Source organism: Zalophus californianus, chromosome 8 (assembly GCF_009762305.2).
Source record: "Zalophus californianus isolate mZalCal1 chromosome 8, mZalCal1.pri.v2, whole genome shotgun sequence".
In the NCBI taxonomy this organism is placed as follows: domain Eukaryota; kingdom Metazoa; phylum Chordata; class Mammalia; order Carnivora; family Otariidae; genus Zalophus; species Zalophus californianus.
Window position 1 is genome coordinate 131233427 of NC_045602.1, and position 19281 is coordinate 131252707.

General features: G+C 45.3%; 1 protein-coding gene across 4 annotated transcripts in view; it reads left to right on the forward strand.

The window, feature by feature from the left end:
- Positions 1-10787: 10787 nt before the first annotated feature.
- Positions 10788-19281, forward strand: part of TSHZ2 (teashirt zinc finger homeobox 2) — a 430136-nt gene continuing 421642 nt past the window's right edge. For 3 of the 4 annotated variants that reach the window (XM_035728807.1, XM_035728806.1, XM_035728808.1), the window contains exon 1: positions 10788-11813. Coding sequence is in view for 1 of the 4 variants with exons in the window: in XM_027621602.2 (XP_027477403.2) it covers positions 11774-11813 (40 nt within the window). In the remaining 3 variants the exon portion in view is untranslated. The remainder of the gene's footprint in view (positions 11814-19281) is intronic. The other variant, XM_027621602.2, reaches the window with a different exon arrangement.

Consider the following 19281-nt stretch of genomic DNA (forward strand, 5'->3'; position numbering starts at 1 on the left):
TACTTTAACATTAATCATTATAACAGTAGCTAATTTATCGAGCTCCTACCCTGACCCAGGCATGTAGCTAATGACTTCACAAACACGCCATTCAATCCTCATTTAAAAATTTGCTAAGAGATGGTGCTGGTATTGTTCACCTTTTACAGGTAAGGAAAGAGCTGAAGTGACTTGCCCAGAATAACCCAGGGAGTGAGCGGAAGAAGCAGAAAAAGAATTGAGAGCGTGAGTCTTCAGAGCCTGGATTAGTTAGGCCCATCACCAGCTGCCACTCCAAAGTCATTTGCAGAAGGAGCTATGGCAATGGCTCTTTTCATACCAACTGTGTTATTTCGAAAAGCTCATGTTCCCTATAATACATACACCAAGATGATAGCAATTAATTAACTATAGAAGAAGACCCTCAATCAAATTTTTGCTTGAAGTGGGCTCTTGGTTTTTTAAGAGGCCAGGGGCAAAGGAGACCCCGTGCTTCTCCTCCAGGAAGTCCTCCGTGATTGTACATTTCTGCCAAGCCACATTGGTCATGCAGCCATGATGGGGGACAATTTGCTGTCGATAGGACTAAGGACAGCCCAGCATCTGGGCACTGATTCCCTGAGCCCAAAGAATGCATTCCCATGTCCATTAAATAAGAGAATCAACTAGAAAAAAAAAAATGCTTCCTTTGCCTACAGAAGGCAAAGCTTCAGGTAACGATTAGTAGGAGGAAATGTGGAAGTGTGGCCTGTAATTACGAGTAAGAATGTGTTCCCAGCTGTATGTATTAATATGGGTTTGGGGCCCAACGGTAAATGCCAAATTTCTACCATTTTTCGATACAGCAAAAAATTCTGGCACCGAAAATACCAATGACATCCTATAAAATACTTTTAAAATGGGTAAAATTATCTGTGTATCCAAAGAACTTCAGAACAGGCTGCTGGATTTGTAAGAGAAACATATTTAAACCCCCATCAACATGATGTTCCAGGGTAAAAAGTATCCGTAAACAGGCTAGGAAGAAAACCCTGCAGGTTTCCTTTTGTGAGTGAAGCTAAACTTTGTGCTTCATTTGAGAGTTTCTGCCTCAATCTTCAAAGCTGGACCTCAGAGATATTACAAGACGTTTGGTTTAATATAAAACTTCCTTGTGTCCCTAAAATGACAGTATCAACAATAGCAACACTGAGCAAACACGAGTTTTGGCTTCTGCCTTTTATTTTATTTTATTTTTTTTTCCCCCTCCTCTTAGCCCCACCCCAGCTAGCTCTTGAAAGGCCTTCTGTTCTGTCAGCCATAATGACATCTGCTGGTGGAGACAGGAAGTCATAAATCTGTAGGGCCCCTCTCAACCAAACCTTGTTAATGCTGCCATTTATCACGGGGGCTGGGGTGCCATCTCTGGAGGGCTGGACGCATAGAGTCCATTTTCTCCCATACCCCTTTCCCAAGAGAGCAACCATTTTAAAAGCAGCCACTTTCTCATCTCATATTTGCAGACCTGAAAGGCAGAGGCAGACCCCACCGTCAGTGTGCAGCTCTTGGAAAGAAACCACAATTTCAGGCAACAATAGACTCGATTTGATGTTTGGGGACTGAAGCAAGGCAGTTCTGACCAAGCTCTGGCCTTCCTTGTTTTAAATCAGCCCCTAACTGCCTCAGAGAGAGGAATGGAGATTTCCTTCCTCTGAGGTTTCTTCCTCCGTGGACATTTTTAAGGGGAAAACTTGCTCTGGGGTCGGGGAGATGGGGGAGGGTAGCTTCAAGGGGATTATTTAAACTCAGAGTTACTTTTGTTCCAGACTAATTTGGGATGATGTTAGGTTTATTTCTTGGGAGTTCATTGCGTCCTGAGCCTTGATTCAAGACATGTGCCTATGCAAGATATAGTCTGGCTTTTGCGACTCCAAGTATGGTCCCTGGATCAGAAGCCTCAGCATTGTCTGTTTGAGCTTGTTAGAAATGCAGGCTCCCAGGCACCACTCTAGACCTGCTTGATCAGAATCTGTGTCTCAAGCAAGATCCCCAATTGAGTCCTCGCTATGTTAACATTTGTGAGGCTATGCCCCACACCAGGGTTCTCAACCTTGGCCCCCTTGACATTTGGGGCTGGGTCAGTTTTTGTTTGCAAGGATCTTTCCTGGGCTCTGCAGGGTTTTTGGCAGCATCCCTGGCCTCTACCCACTAGATGCCAGTAGCAACCCCCTGAACTGTGAATCAGAACTGATTCTAGACATTGTCACGTGTCCCCTGAGAGGAAAACATCACCCCTGTTGGAAACCGAGCAACTCAAAAAGTGGGGTCGGTGGATGCCCATCATGGGTGCTATCTAGGAGCCTGTTAGAAATACACATTCTCAAACCCCACCCAGACTTACTAAAGTGGGATCTCTCGAGATGGCGCCCAGGAATCTATTTTTACTCCATAGGAGGTCATACACAGGCTAAAGTGCAAGGATTCTGAAGCTGCAGAGTAGGAACAGGGAAGAGTCACGGAATAATTAGCCAATGTGTGATGTGACCACAGCATTACCAAGAGTGAGTAGTGCGTGGCGGTGGAGGGTTCGAGCTAGAGCCATACCTGGAGGGGTTGAACCACCTTCCCCATGTGCTGTCTCCTACCCGCCCTCTGCTTCAGTTTCCTCATAGGTAAAATGAGCACGACCAAAAGCACTTTACCTCATGGAATTGTTTTAAGGGATTAATAAGCTCATATTGTCAAGTGCCTAGAACAGCGCCTAGCACCAAGTGCTTCATAAATGTTAGCGACTCTTATCATTACTAGAACCTGCTTTTCTTTCCCCCAGATTCTTATGTTCCCTGAGAGCCACACAGGTGCTTTATTCCCTGCTGAATCCCCCGTGCCCAGCCCAGTGCCTGGCCTGGAGCAGGTGCTTAATGAACTTTAGTGGGAAAAGAAGACAGGCCTGTGGAGGGCAGAGGGTACTGGTGGGAGCTCTCTGCTGCTCATGGCTTGACTTTATGCTCTGCTGCCTTCATGCTTTCTGCATGAGGATCCGGGTTCCCTCACTGGCTTCTGTAAACTGGTGCCCTTGCACAAGTAGAGGATTGAGCTGAGATTCATCTTATCCCTCAGTACAGATTAGATTAGACCTCAGCTATATCTGACAGCACTCTGTAAACAATAGTCAATCAACAAATTCTTAGAAAATAATGAAAAAGCTAAAAATGTGGGAGTGCTAGCTATATGCCGGGTGTCATGCTATAGATTTTACATTAGCTCAAAATTCCTCTCTGCGCCCCTAATGGAATCAGTGGTATATGTAATTATCCCCATTTCACAGATGGGAACACTAAGGCTTAGAGAGGCTAAATAACTTGTCCGAGATTATAGTCTCAGTAAGTAGTGAAAATATTTTTTAAGATGTAGTTCTGGGGCGCCTGGGTGACTCAGTTGGTTAAACGTCCGACTCTTGATTTCAGCTCAGATCATAATCTCAGGGTTGTGAGAGTGAGCCCGCGTCTAGCTCTGTGCTGGGCATGGAGTCTGCTTGAGGATTCTCTCTCTCCTTCTCCCTCTGCCCCTCCTCCCTCGCCTCATGTGCATGCACTCACTCACTCTCTCAAATAAACAAAGAGCAGGTCTGTCTGATTCCAAATCTACACTTATTTTTCTTCCTGGATGCCTACCTGGCCTGGTGCCCTGCCCATTTACTCATACCCCAATTTAATGCCCACTTGGGGCTCTTGGCCTGCAGAGAAAGCCAAAAACAGCCCCCATCCAATGACTGACAGGCGCTGATGGATAAATACCCCAGCTCTCTCACTCTTTAGGAGGGATATCTTGGAAGTGCATAAGCTACTCTGACTCCCAACATCTCCTCGCAGGATTAAGTTCCGTCACCCACAGTGATAACACACCGCATGTTGGTAGCCTTCCCTTACCGTGTTCACTTTCCTAGTTTCCTACTCGAGTTTTCTAACATCATGTCCCAAACACACTACGTGCTTTCGAATCTTTATCTCAGGGTCTGCTTCTTGGGGAACCAAAAGCAAAACACGCAAGCCTTCTCAAAAGAGGATTTGCAACCGTCTCGAACTATTCAACCATTTTAAGCCCGTGGGTTCCTTAGCTGTGTTGGCTTTCCCAGCAATGGTTAAGGAGAGGAGACGAGCTGTACTGATGGGAGAAAACAGCGTCCAGGACAAGTCACTTTGACATAATCCTAGCAAGCAGGGGGAGAATCTCATGAAATTTTCAGGACAATAGGATGCCTAATGCCTAATCATAATAGATAAGACATGCTCCAGATAAGACAGAAAGGTGTTCTCAGAGCGAATTATATCATTCTCTATTTGCTTCTGAAAGTTGAGGGGCACCTTTGGGCACACAGTTCTAATGAGTTCAGGAAGGAGAGCTTGATGGACAGTTGAGGTGGCATAAAATATACCAGAGCCCAGAACTTAAAGGCTGCTCACACATGGCTCCCAAGCTGTTCTGGTCCTTACATTCACTTAATGTCTTCCTGTGGTTAATCAAGTCGAGCAATGGATTACTGGGCCAGCGACGTGGTCTAGATTCTTTGGTGGCAGCAAAACACTGTCACCAACGGCAAGTAGCCACCTCCAAGGGAGAAATGTGATGTGTGTTAAATCGAACAGCTCCCGTATCCCCAGCCTGCCCACTCAGCAATCGGCCAGTCTACAATATACAGAATGCTTAATTGCTGTTGTGAAATTCTTCACCTAGCCAAATCCAAAGAGCTTTTAAAAAGAGACCGGAACAACTTTTGGAGGATTAATTCTTAGAAGCAAGCTTGCCAATGCCCGAGTGTCTCCAGACTTCATTGTCATCCACCTTAACTGTTTCCAGAGAGCAAATTCCCACCAAGTAGAACACGAGAGGTTCTCTTCTGTGTTGGTTGAACAAACCCACTCTACTGGACTAGCTGTTTGGGGATGTAAATAAACAAACTAGCATTTATCAACAACTAATAATGAAACTCATACTTGGTGTTAGGACCCGTGATACTCTTCATGATCCAGCCATGCCCCACCTCTCCTACATCCTTTCTGCTCCCCTCTCCCTGGCTGGCTCTTGGAACCTGGACCCTGACTGCTACATCCTTTGTATTCTGGAAGCACAGAAGTCTCTTCCGAGTTCAGGCTTTGGCTCCAGGTGGGCTGCCTCGTGTATTCCAGATTTCTGTTTCAATGTTCCCTTCTCAGAAAGGCTTTCCATGACTCCCACCCGAAAATAGGCCTGCCCCCGCCCCTTACGCTCTATCCCAACACCCCACCTTGTTTTCTTCCTATTGCTCTCCATGATCCATCTGGTACTTCCTCTTGTCTGGTTCTCCCCACACCCCCAACATGATGCTGTACCAGGTGTCCTGGGAAGGGAGAAAATAACCCGAGATTGCCACCTTGAAGTTTTTACAAAATAGTTACTGGGAAGAGGGGTATCCCGAATGAGTTAAATGACACAAGAGGAAGGCAATGAATTATATCCTCAAGGGCAAAATCGTATGGTATACTGGCTCTCAAACTTGGCCGCATATTGGAATCATCTGGGAGGTTTAAAAATACTGATGGCTGGATCCCGCCCCCACAGACTGATGTAATGAGTCTGGGGTAAGACCTAAGCATTGAGTTTTTTTAAATCACCCCAGTTGATTATGATACACGGCAAAGTTTGAGAACACTGCTTTTTTAAATTGAAGCATTATGTACATATATAGAAGTGCATAAATCATAAGCATGCAGCTGAATTAATTTTCACAGACTGAACACACTTAGTAACCGGCATCCTGGTTAAAAACAAAGCAAGCCCCTCCCTCCCCACCCCACCCACCCGATAGCCTCCTCATGCTCACTTTCAAAGGTAACCACTACCCTGATATCCAAGCACAGATGAGTTCTGCCTGTCTGTCTACTCATATATTTGGAATCATACTCTATAATGACTCTTTGTTTTGAGAAGATATGGACTAGAGAAGTTTGAATCACTTGGAGTCCACCCAGGGGGGCTGCCTGAAGGAGGTGGTATTTAAGGGAGGATCTGAAGGAGGCACTAGACAAGAGAAAGGAAAAGGAAGAAAGGGAGAGTAGTTGGGGAAGGGACGACAGCATGCTCAATTAGGTGTTCAATCATTCCATAAATTCTCAGGGAGCGCCAATACTGTGCTGGACTCAGGGATATAGAGGTGAATAGAACTTACGTTTTAATTAGGAAAGACGGATAATAAATAGGCAAATATATGAAAAAGATACGTACAGATGGTCGTAACTGTCATGAAAGATAAGAGAAAGAATGGGACAGATGGTGGGGGCAAAAGGAGATGACATTTGCGTTTAGAGTGAGGAGGAAGAAACAGATCTGGGGAGGAATCGTTCTGGAGGGAAGAGAGGATGCAAAACCCTGAAGCTGGTCCAGAGGTATTACATCAACGGAGGCATTCTCCCTATGCTCAAGAATCCTACCAACTGCCCAATGCCCACTAATCTGTGCAGTGCCGAGCTCACGTTAGGCTCTTGGCAAATGATTGTTTTAATTGCATTGGGTTGGAGTCCAGTGGTGAGACAGGCAAACTAACGAGAACGGAAATCAGTGTGATAGATATGTGCTTTAATGGGGCGTTCACAGGTTCCATGGGTATAAACGGAAGGCTCCACAACCACCCTTTTGAATGAATCCAAGAACAGATACGCCTGGGTAATTCCTGTGTGCAACAACTTCTACCAACTTGAATCACTTGTGACAAAATTCAGCTTTTGCAGGAGCAAGGTTCCCATGCCTGGCACCTTATCAGAATCACCTGGGAACTTTGAAAATTTCAGATTTTCAGGCCTCACCCTGGGATCTAAGTCAGTAATTCTAGGGTGGCGCCTGTGCCTCTTTATCTTAAGAAAAAAAAATCCCCAGGTGATTCTGATGTTGAGCCAGTGTGGGAACCAGTGTTCTAGAAGATACAGTTGACTCATTCCAATCAATTCATGCCTTTACACATCCCAGAGTTTGAGTGTTAGATCTGAGGATGCTACTTCCCTGGAGACCCAAACATAGTATTATTCTAAGCCACCAGCCCTTGGAAGAAGTTTCCAAAAGTGCCAGAGTCTGTGGTTTAGCGAAGTATTTTGCAAATTCTAGTCATGCCTGTACCACTTTTCTCACATTTTGCCATCTCCACACCCCCCTGAACCATTATTTATCCTCTATCGTTCCTTAACTATATTTATTTTTAAAACCCATATATTATATCAAATTCTAAATTGCTACCATAAATAGAGAGCAGTATCTTCTGCTAAGAGAGAGGGAACTGTAGAGTGAATTCAATAAAAACAAACCATTTTTTAAAAGTCTAGCCAGGTAACTCTTGCCCCTCCCAAGCTTCTAAGCCTGAGATCTGTGGTTTCTTGGTTGAGAAATAAAAGTTAGCAATTGTTAGGCACGAAAGACGCACTAGCACCAAACTGAGACGTTCTCAGAGTGAAAGAGAACTGAAAGGGAATAACCTTTTCACTATGCGATTCATGTTTTTCAATGTCATGTCTACGCCACTGAACAGTATCTGGGTACCATTGTGTTATGCATCCAACTGGGTAGACAAAATCTTCCTTGCTGATAACCAAGCTACATACTCTACAATAGTAGCAGTAGGGGGAAAAAATACAAATTAATGTGAGACTGTAAGTACAATTCAGAGAAGAATCCTAGAGAGAGAGAGGCAGGGAAAGAGTCTGTAGCCCAAAGTCAGCTAGTCTGGCCCATTTCCCTCCTGATCCTCTCCAAAGCTGGGTCCAGCCCCCAAATTCCTTCTCTCCCAGTTCCAAATCTTTGGGATGTCATTTTCACAGAAGCTTTTTGAAGGCAGGGATCCTATCTTAACGCATCCCAGCATCTCCTGTACTTGGGGCGATGCCTGGCACCTAACTAACACACTAGATGTTTGTTAAATGATTGAATATAGGGGCGCCTGGGTGGCTCAGTGGGTTAAGCATCTGCCTTCGGCTCAGATCATGATCCCAGGGTCCTGGGATCGAGCCCCGCATCGGGCTCCCTGCTCAGCAGGGCGTCTGCTTCTCCCTCTGCCTCTGTGATCTCTCTTGCTTTTGTTCTCCCTCAAATAAATAAATAAAATCTTTTTAAAAAATGATAGAATGTAGTGCAAACACCCAGTCAGTAGGCACGGGGCTTCTCCAGGGGAGACTCACTGGTGTGTTCACTGCAGCCCCAGGCTTTGTACCTCCTGTTCCTATAACTGTGGTCCCCAGTCAGCAGGACTGAGGGTTTTACTGATGAAGCTGTGGTCCCTGGCACAGCTCTCTGGAAAGGTGTGGAAGGAAATTACAATTAATTAGAATTAACACCCTTTTGCTGACATTATCAACTTGGCAGCAGAACCTTCTGTGCCTCAGTTGCCTCAGGATTAGGCTGGGGTTGGGTGGGGTTGGTCATGGGTGGAGGCCAGTTGGGTGATTGAGGGCCGATGAGTTAACAACTTGTATCCCATACATGAGAGGAATAAATGAGCATGTGCCTCCCACCTGGGGATGTTAAAAGTGATAAAACAGTAACAAAAAAGATGAAACAGCACTTTGCCAGTGTGACGATAACATGTGACTAGGAGGATGGGGAAAGTTAGGTTTCCTATAGCTCCCAAAAGAACAGTTCAGAAAAATATCTGTGGAATGGGTCACCCTAGGTCATTCCCCACGAGTGAGGGCAAAGGTGGTAGGTGGGTCGGTTGTAAGTGGGAGGTGGCCTGGTTATACTGGGCCGGACTTCATCGTGGTGGGTACATGGCTGGGGGGGGCAGGTAGTGAGGAGCGGACACAGGTGAAACCCCATCACAATGGCCATGTAACAGTGCCACACCATGAGTCCCTAAGTTATAAAATATTTAAGCTTGAGTTTGCTTTATAGTTAGCAACATTGGATATGTCTGACTCCAAAAGAACGAAGGCTTTTTTAGCAGAAGTTCTCACACTGGAGTGAGCAGGAGACTAACTTGCTCAAAACGCAGATTCCCTAAGCCCTGTTCCAGAAGTTTCTGAGTTAGAAGGTTTAGAGAAGTGGTCCTCAACCAAGGGGCCATTTTGCCCCCCAGGGGACATGGGGCGATGTCTGGAGACAATTTGGTTGACACAGGTGGGGTGGGAGGGCGTGGCATCTAGTGGGCAGAGGCCAGGGATGCTGCCAAACACCCTATATTGCACAGAACAGCTTCCACAATAAAGAATTATGGCCCCAAATGTCAGTAGAGCTAGGGTTAGATCCTCTTGTTCTAGGGTAAGGCCTAGGAATGTGCATCTTCACAAGGGCCTCAGGGGATTTGGGCGCAGGCAGCCAGAGCCCTGACTGGGAAGAACGAGGCCATGCCTGCCCTCTTATTCTAAGGCTTTGGCTCTCTTTGCCTTCCCTCTTGCCTGACTCCTCCGTGTTTAGGACTCAGCTTAGACTTGACTCTTCCCCAGGAAGCTCTGCCTCGAAACCATCCTCCTTGCCTCCATGTCCAGGTTAATTGCCCCTCCTAAGTACACCTCCTGCCCCATCACACATCACTTGCCCCTTTGTCTGTCTCTCCCACTGGAAGGAGAGTTCCCTGAGGGCAGAGTCCTGGTTTGGCCCTGTCCCCAGCACCTGGGCCCACACCTGGCTCAAGGATCACATGTTGGCTGCAATCGATCTCAGCTCCAGTGGGGTCTCCCGCCTTGACTAGAGCTACCCCCCACCTTCAGATGCTGTCACGGGCCCTATTTTAACATCTTCGTGGAGCTTATCACTCGGAAATTATCTTGTTTATTTGCTTGCTTACTTTTCATTCATTCAACAAATATTATATTGGGCCCCTACTATATGTCTTGTCCCTTACCATCGCTGGGGATAGAACAGCGAACAAAAGAGGCAAAATCCCTCTTCCCAGCAGAGCTTATATTCTAAAAAGGAACTAGGCCAATAAACAAAATAGAAACTATAATATATATGATATTGATAAGCCCAGTGGAAAAAGATAAAATAGAGAAAGGGATAGGGAGCGTGTGTGTGTGTGTGTGTGTGTGTGTGTGTGAAAATTTTAAGTAAGGTAGACCTCTGGGAGAAAGTGACATTTATGCAAAGACTCGATATCTGAGAGTGACATTTCTGTGCCTCCATTAGAAGAGAAACACAAAGAGGGCCAGGAGCTTCCCTATCTCTATGGCTGCTGTGTCTCCAGAATAGGCACATAGTATGTGTTCAATAAATACTATTTAAACAGAGAGACTATGTGATTAAACTATCAAGGAGGCAGATGGGAAGGGGTTTTTTTTTTTCTGACCATCCACCAAATAGAAGGAAGGTGGGAGGGGCAGGGGCATTAAACTTAGGATGGGGGTGGGGGTGGGGGTGGGGAGGACATCTCCCAGGTCAGATTAAGAGACTTGGAGGATGGAGGTCATTGCTGGATACGGTGCCCTCCCCCTTCCCCGCCCAAAGCAGACCTAAGTTCTCAGCTTCCTAACAAGTATTGTTAATGGCACTGCCGGTGGGCTCACCTGGCCCCCTGGAGCTCCCTTTCCAGCCGCGGACTTTGGCCATCACCCTGCCCCCTTTCCTCCCGCATCCGTGCCCGTCCCACCCCCACCCTCCACCCCACCCCCCGCAGGGGTGTCCCCGCGCCGGTGGGCACGTCCTCGCCCCAGCGAGGGGGTCGCCTCGAGGAGCCCGGGGCGGGCGCGCCGGGTCCCCGCCCCCAGCCCCGCTCCCTGGCGGGACACTGTCCCTTTAATAGACTCCCTCTGCCTGGCGCTCTGCGGCTGGGGAGTAAATTTCTCCCTGTCATCAGGTCGAGGGGAGAGGAGGAGGAGGAGGAGTTTGTTAATGTTCAGTTTGTTCAGCGGGATCGATGTTTGCTGGCATCGCCTCGCCCTGTCTTGTGTGTGTGAGTGTGTGAGTGTGCGTGCGTGTGTGTGTGTGTGCGCGCGTATGTGGGGGGTGTGAGTGTGTGCGAGAGGAAGCGCGAGTGCGTGCGTGCGTGTGAGTGTGTGTCTGTGTGTGTGTCTGTGTGTGTGTGTGAGTGTGAGTGTGTGTGAGTGAGTGAATTCCAGATTTTCTGTCTTTCCCAAACCCGCTCCTGTCCTCTCGCATATCACTCACAGACGGGGATCTGACAGCAGCCACAAACCTACAGTGAGTGATCTCTCTCCCCCGGCGCGAATCCGCCATAGAGACCGGCGAGGAGGAGGCGGTGGAGGAGGAGGAGGAGGAGGAGGAGGAGGAGGAGGAGGAAGAGCAGGAGGAGGTGGAGGAGGAGGGAAAGAGGAGAAGGAAGAAGAAGAAAAAGAAGAAGAAACCACTACCTTCCCAGGATTGCCTTTTTTCCCCCTTATCTTTACGCGCGCGTGTGCGTGTGGCGCGTGTGCGCCCCTCGTCCCTTCCATCCGAACGCGGTCTTGGATGTTTAATAAAGAAATCAAGTGTCTCAACAGTCACCAAAAAAAAAAAAAAAAAAAAAAAAAACCAAAAAACCAAAAATTTCCAAAAAGCAAAAACAAAAAGAGAGAGAGAGAGAGGAAAAAAAAATCCAAAACAAACAAACAAACAAGGCAGAACCAACCTCTACTTCAAACCAGCCGGCACAAGCCACCCGTGTCCGCCACCCAGAGAGGGGGGTCTCTGGCCCGTGGTGGAGGAGTTGCAGGGGGGATCGCCAGGGGGACAGAGGCCGAGTGACGCCCTAGGAGCCACCGGGCAGGAGGCGGAGGAGACCCAGAGAGGCGAGAGAGCAGCGGGCCCCCGCGCGCGGCTCGGGGCTGGGGCGCCAGAAGTGGGACTGGAGCGAAGTAGAGCGATGCCAAGGAGGAAACAGCAGGCACCCAAGCGGGCGGCAGGTAAGAGAACCGGCTCCGCTTCGGGGCCGCCCGGCGCGCCGAGCTCCTCGCCCGCCCTCCTAGCCCCCGGGCGCCCCAGGACGCCACCCCCTGAGCCGTGGGGGGAGTTCGCTCCGGGCGCCCCTCTCTGCCCCACGAATAACCCCATCCTCTCTCTCTCTCTCTCTTCTCTCTCTCTCTCTCTCTCTCTCGCTCGCCTTCTTCCATCTCCCAAATCCTCCCCTTTGCAGGCTCCGGTTGGGTGGGGGGGAAGCTATCCCACCAAGCCTTCCCTCCTTAAACTTTTTTTCCTCCACCCTCTACCCCACCCCTAACTTTCTCCCAGTCTGTTTCTTGCCTCTCGGGCCAAAGTTGGGTTGAGGATTTGGGGTGCGGGGTAGGGAGACCGTCCTTCCGCCCCCGCATCCCTCCGCGTGGTCAGTGCCAGTGGCTCCTGGCCTCGAGGGACAGCGACTCCTCTCGCTGGGGTTTGGGGCGCTGAAGTGTGAGGTATGCCCAAGCCCTGGGCTGCAGGCTGGCTTTGGGGCAAGCAATGAGAGTTTAACTTTGACCGCCAAGGTGGAAAAAACCACCCCAGGAAAGGAATGAACCTTTGAATATGCTTTCTAAATATGCTTGGGAATCTACTCAACGCTCTTTCTCTTTTAAAAAGGGGGGAGAAAAGACCCAGGAGAACATTGAGACAGCTCTGGATTTTCTTTGCCCAGAGAGAGTTGCAAACTTTGTAAATTGATTTATATGGTATCCCATCTGAATCCTTCCTTACCAGCCCCCCTCTCCCCCCCCCAAAAAAAGAGAGGAACAGGTTAATGAATCAGTACAATAGACCTTCTAAAGGATTTTTTTTTTTCTTTTGGGTTGCTTAATTGCTTCTTTAATAGTATGCTGGGGTTTTGTTTCTCGGAAGTGTAATATGAAAGTTCATTTTTCTCCTGCCAGACCCACCCACTGAAAAATCAGCTTTCCACTTGATTGCTAGTTTTGATTTGACATTTGATTGATCACCTGTCATCTCGCTGCCTTTGATCTATTCATTCTTGATATATATCAATAAATCACTCACCATGGTAACTCAGAGTGCCGGTGACGCAAGCCTTGCCCTCTAGATTCAGAGCCAGACATGCACAATTATTATCTTGTTTGGCTTTTAATGTGGGCGTTTTTATTTCTTTGTGTCCTTTAGTTGAATCAGGGCTTCAGCGAAAAGCTGAAGTTTTTCCCCGTCTCTGTCTTTACCCTCATGCTTTAGGCGGCATCCATTAAGGCTGGTGTTCTGCAGACCCAACAACACATTTCCTTCTGTTGTATGAGCAAAACATTAGAGAGAAGTTCAGTGGAACACTTCTGTAAACTTTGTAAAGCCACCCTTAGAACAAATCCAAAGTTAGTTACAAATCTGGGCAAAGTGGGTGTTTGTGTCTGAACATGCTGGACCACCAAGCTCATCCTCCATCATGGCCTGATTCCAGCCTGAATGGCAGTCCATGTGCTTTGAAATATCCACAATTATCTTCCCTTCAGAGCACAGAATTGCTTCCGTAACCATGCGTAGATTGGTTCAAATTGCATGCGGAAATATCATTTATAAAGCTTTGATTCATGTATTTTCCAACTGTTTCCCTAAGAGCAAAATAATTAAAATATTTTCAGTGCTGTGTATATTTAGAACTTGCCTAGTCAGTGAGGTGTACTTTTCTCAACTCTGGCTACCTCTTTTGAAAACAGTTTCTCCCTCCTGCCCCTGCCCCTATCCCTGTCCCTGTCTACATTTAACTCACTTATTAAAAAAAAAAAACAACTTAGATTGTTTTGCAATCTGACAGCGTTGGGGTGTGTGCTGGCCTTCTAGACCCAGGAAAAGTAAGCATGCTCCTTCTAGTTCTGGCAACCCAAGTTTTCGTGTAGCTAGATTATTAGAGATAGCGTCCTTATTGTCCCAAAAGAGAACCCTGGGCAACAGTCCAGCAAGAAGTAATACTGCCCTGAAAATTACTCTTTTTTTCTCCCCCCCCCCTTGTTGTTCCGGTAAAGGCCATCAACAACTAGGCAGTAATTTAAATTACCAGAATGACTGGACATGTCTCCTTTGGTAAGCTCATTATAAAAAGTGCATTGCTCAGAATTGCACTACTTTGATTATAATTATCCTCTGATCAATGAGGATCCAGGTGTACGTAACATAATGCTGTATCACATTATTTAAATTAGATCATTTTCATTAAGCTCATATCTATTGGAACTGGCTTGTCTATTTACTGTAGTGTGTGTGTGTGTGTGTGTGTGTGTGTGTGTTAGAAAGTTGAGACTGCAGTTTCAATTTTCTGGCTTATTGTATGCCTAATGTCTTTATATGTTTGTTTTCATGGCTTTATTATTTTCACTGAATAAAGGGGAAAGCCTGGTGGAGCTGAAAGGGAGTGATTCGTATTGTATACAACGAGGCCCCTCGTACAGTATTTATTCGCTCACATATTAATAAAACATATTTTTTCATGCAAGTTTTCTTTCCTCCAAAGTCACCGATGCTGTCCTCTGTTTTAGCTGAGGTGGTGATTCACGAGTAAAGTTAGCCACTTTGGGAGTCTTGAGCCAGTTGACAACCAGGGAAAAGAACAAGGTGGGTTCTAGGATTGTGGCCATACTAACTTTTATCGCTGCCTGAAATTAAACACAATGCACAACTGTAAGTAATTACTCCCATGGACTGATGTTGAAAGCTTGATTTCTAGCTTGATTAATGAATAATGTAAGATAGAAAAAGCCTGTGAGTGAATCAGAGCTGAGACTCTTTCCCAAGAACTGTTCGAGGCAATTTGATTCCTTTGCATTATTAGTTTTAAGGTCCATGTTTCAAGGAATCAGTTACAGAACTTTCTAATAAAGCAGGTATGCAGATAGAATGAACAAGATGATATTATAAGTGATGGGAAATCTCAGTCTTTATACATGACGTTCTGCCACCCCCCCCACAACCCCCCTCTTTAGGGGAAGGGATGTGAGGTAGGCAGTTCTCTTTAAGGAAACAGCTAAGTCAGAACATTTCCCTCTGAAATGTCATTCTTCCTGGCTTTTTCTACAGCTATGCTATTCCACCATACTATTACTTCGGGCAAGAAAAAAAGTTCAGAAACAGCCTATAGTACCCCAGGGATTTGTGTATGTATGAGTGTGTGTGCTCACTTCCTTGGATGTATATTTCACTCGCTACTAAAATGCATCCACTTTTACCTGAGAATATTGCAGAATTTTCTATCAGCATCTTTTCCCCCTCTCCATTTTAGGGCAGATAGGGAAGATGGCAGAAAGGTAAAATAAAACAGAGCAGCGTTTTGATCTGTTTGTATTTTGCAGGATGCATAGTAGTTAAAAATTTAAAATTGCAGGGGCGCCTGGGTGGCTCAGTCGTTAAGCGTCTGCCTTCGGCTCAGGTCATGATCCCAGGGTCCTGGGATCGAGCCCCGCATTGGGCTCCCTGCTCAGTGGGAAGCCTGCTTCTCCCTCTCCCACTCCCCCTGCTTGTGTTCCCGCTCTCGCTGTGTCTGTCTCTGTCAAATAAATAAATAAAATCTTTAAAAAAAAAAAAAAAAAAAAAAAAAAAAATTTAAAATTGCAGACTTACACTGCAAACCCTTCTATTTTCTACAATCTGTCACAGCCTCTGTACACAGACATGTGTAATACATATATTTTATTTTACCACCCTGAACTATTGTTTTTATATAATGCCAGCCAAGTGTAATAGAATGCAAAATCTTTGGGCTTGTGAATATCGAATGTATACATAAGTTACAGGATTCTGCTTCTGCCAGCCCAGAGAGATTAAATGGTTCCTTCTTGTTGACTCTCATAAACTATCTGATAATCCAGATCTGAGGAAAGTCTTGCAGGGAAGAACAGCTCCCTCAATTTATTTTGTTTATTTAATATGGAGATGAATAATGCAGATTTTGTTTTCATGAATGTCCTTGTGTGGCAGTAAACATTAGACTATTAGCAATCATTACTTAAAAGTTGCAATTTGCACCTTAATGGCATAGTTTATTTACATGGGAAACATACTGAGCAGGGACAGTTCTGAATCCTGCAATGGAGCAGAGTTGACCCCAGCGATCTCCTTTTCAGCCTCATGAGAGCGGTGCCTGGGTGAACCAGGGAGGTCTCAGCAATCTCTGCCAGCAGGGCGGGGAGGGGCAGGCAGTACAGGGTGTAGTTTACCTTTAATTTACTGGCAAGTGGGATGGGATTCCAAGGGAACAGGAATCCGGGTGGAGTCTGGGACCCTGGCACTCTCACTTTGTTGAACTATACTTCAGAAAGACAAGTTCACATCTTGAAGATTTAAATACCACACGCTATAGACCCCATTCACTTACCCAAACGGTATGGTTTTAACAGATGAATGGAAAAAATAAACACACACACCCCCAGAGGGGCTCAGCAGCCGTGAACTGTTCTGGCTCTTCTTGTTATTTAAGGCAAATCCCTGAAAAAGGAAGGACAGGTCCCACGAAATTACACCCTGCACAGAGCCTTTTGGATGGAAATTGATTACTTAAGTGGTCCCTTCCCCACTCCCCTCCTGATTTCCTTCTCCCACCTCTCACCTCACCCTTAAAGACCCAGATTGAATGGGACATCTCAAAAGCCCATTTGTTTTGGGCATTTATTGATTTCATTTTTAATCTGCCATATCAGGACACAATACATTAGCCCTAATCAGCAGATTGCAAGTGACAGGGAGTTCTAGTGGAAAGTAGGTGTGGGAGAGGGGGCTCTGAGAAACTTCTGCATGATGAAAATCTTCTTGAGGCTTGGGGGTTGGAGATCGGAGGCTACTTTTGAGGAGGTCGTAGAAACATTCCTCAGAACTACTGTGCGTTTATTTTTCTACCACCTTACCTTGATTTGTCTCCCATTCACCTCGATTCTACCGTTTGGGAAAACTTCACAACCAACAAATACCTCCTAGGCATCTTTAACTGATCTGTCCCTGGAAGCAGCTTGCCTTTTGTCACATTCTCCAACAGAGGCTTACGCTTTCATTTCATCCCAGGTGACTTCTCACGCATTTGACGGAATTTCTCCAACTGGATAATACCTGGGTTGATCTATTTATCTTCCCAGTGGCTTGAGGATTGTAGTCTCAATTGAGCAGGTTTTAAAGGGGCACTGAGCCTGGCATTATGTAAGGCTGTGTGAAACGATACCCTTCTGCTCATCCCTGCAGTTCAGCTTCGGAAAATTGGGCAAGAAGGAAACCTGTTCTTGTTTGTGCTGGGTTTGTAATTAGCTGACACGAGTTAAATGACCAGAGTAGATCCCTTCCATCACTGGATGCGTATCATCAATTTTATTTAGGTATGTCATGGTCTGGGAAGACTCAGCCACTATTTCAAAGGCGTGCTTGCATCCACCCAAGTTCCCTTTAAAAAGCACAGAACTGCCTAACAAATTCTCTATTAAGACCAGGCATACACAGAGTATCATTTTCGTTTGATGCAAAGTCAGTTGGAAATACATTAACAGAGAGTGTCTTGCATCGCTTCCCTGAAGCAGTGCTTTTTCATTACATATTTAATTACAATCAAATTGAGCGACTTTTATAAAAAAATTACAGTGGTATTAAAAGAAGCTTGGCACGCAAATAATTTTATTGCTTTGCAAGTTGAGAATGCTGTTATATTTTTATTTACTTGGGAGAAATTTATTTTCATTTTCTAATGTGACAAATACAGAGTATACTTTCCTGTCGTCTGTATTAGGGAGATCTCAGCCTCCTGCCTCCTTAGAGCCTGTTCATCCCGGAAGAGGTTTTCATAACCCTCTTTCAGTAATTTGTAACAATTTATATATATATATATATTTTTTTATCATTTTAAGTTTTATAAATTTCATTTAAAGTTAGAAATTCTCCTGCTCCTTAGGGTGACCTTTGGTGAGCAGCTCTTTGATTATAAATGAGCTTAGTCATTCGAACCACATAAGAAATAAACTCGTTCAGAGGGTTTGCTTGATTGCCTGGATATTGCAGTAAGAAAAAAAAAACACACACACACCATATATTTATCGGCTTCTATCACATAACCCGATTTTCACTGGATTTACCATCTCTTTCATTTTTTTCTGTACTACTGACCTTTCAGTTACTTGTTTTAAGAACCCGTTTTAAGTTCAGGGCTGGGGATGACACTGAGAGGGAGTGTCAAGAGATGCTGGTCTTCAAGAAATAATAAAAATTAGATACTTCAGAGCCCAAATGTCCACTTCAGGACTCTGTCCACAAACTCACAGGAAAGCGTCTCTGTAAACACATGGTTTGTCATCGAACTTGGCCGTGGCCTGGAGGGTCCACAGCAGTGGCTGTGTTCCTGCTGAGAAAGGTGTAGGACTTAGGTCCCCTCTGAGGACATTGCCTGCATCCACAGACACACAGAAACGGCCTCTGAGAGCAAGTGGGAATTGCTGATATATTTGTTTCCAAAGCAAATTCCAGAGGGTGAAGTGATAAAATAATTGGGAAAGATTTGAAAGTTTATTTGATTTTGAAATCTTTTGAAATCTTTTGAAAAGAGATTTGAACTATTAAAATAGTTACGAAGAATTTTCAGAATTTTCGGCTGTTGCCTCTCTGAATCTTTTGCATTTCCTCTGCGGAAAAAGATGTCCTCTGGGCATCCTCCAATACTTTGTGATGCCAAAGCAATGCCTAAAACTGTTGTAAATTTTAGAAATTTTTTACAATGAATGAGGCACGGCCAGATAATCATATTATTAATATATCAGCATTATTTTGCTTAACAACAGGGAAATAAATGCACAATGCAAAAGTTTTAGAGATAATGCATTTAGAGAAATCACACAGGAAAAAAAAAATACCTGGATCATATTTGAAAGCTTTTGTCTTGAATTTTTCTCTCGAAGTAAGAGTGCTCTTTCCATCTGCATTATTTAAAACAAAAACAAAAACACAACAGTTTCAGTATCCTCATACCTAGTACCCAACCTGAAACAGGGTCTAATAAAGTTCTCTCCAGATGTACAAGATATAGGGCATTATATTATACGTCGCTTAAAAAAAAAAAAAAAGCTTTAGAAAACCAAAAGTGGGCATGCAAACTAAAAGCAGATCTCAACAGGCTCTCTATTATAGCTCACTCAGGGTTCAGGATCCAAAACTTTGTTCGGCAGGGTAAGAAGAAGATAGCACTGCATTTTAACTACACATCTCCCTTGGCACATGAGAGGCAGTGGAGCAGGGAAGATTTTTAAGGAGCTTTTTAGCTCTTTTGCATCTGTACCCAAAGTCTAATTTAATTGAAAAGCTGTAGTGTCCATTTATGCTAAAGGAAAAACCTCATGTTTCCATAAAGCGGCTAGCCGCTAAGGTGGGTTAAAAAAAAAAAAAAGGCAGCGTTCTGCAGCTTCTGTTAGTACAAAAATTAAGATCACTGGTCTTAATTAGTTGAGT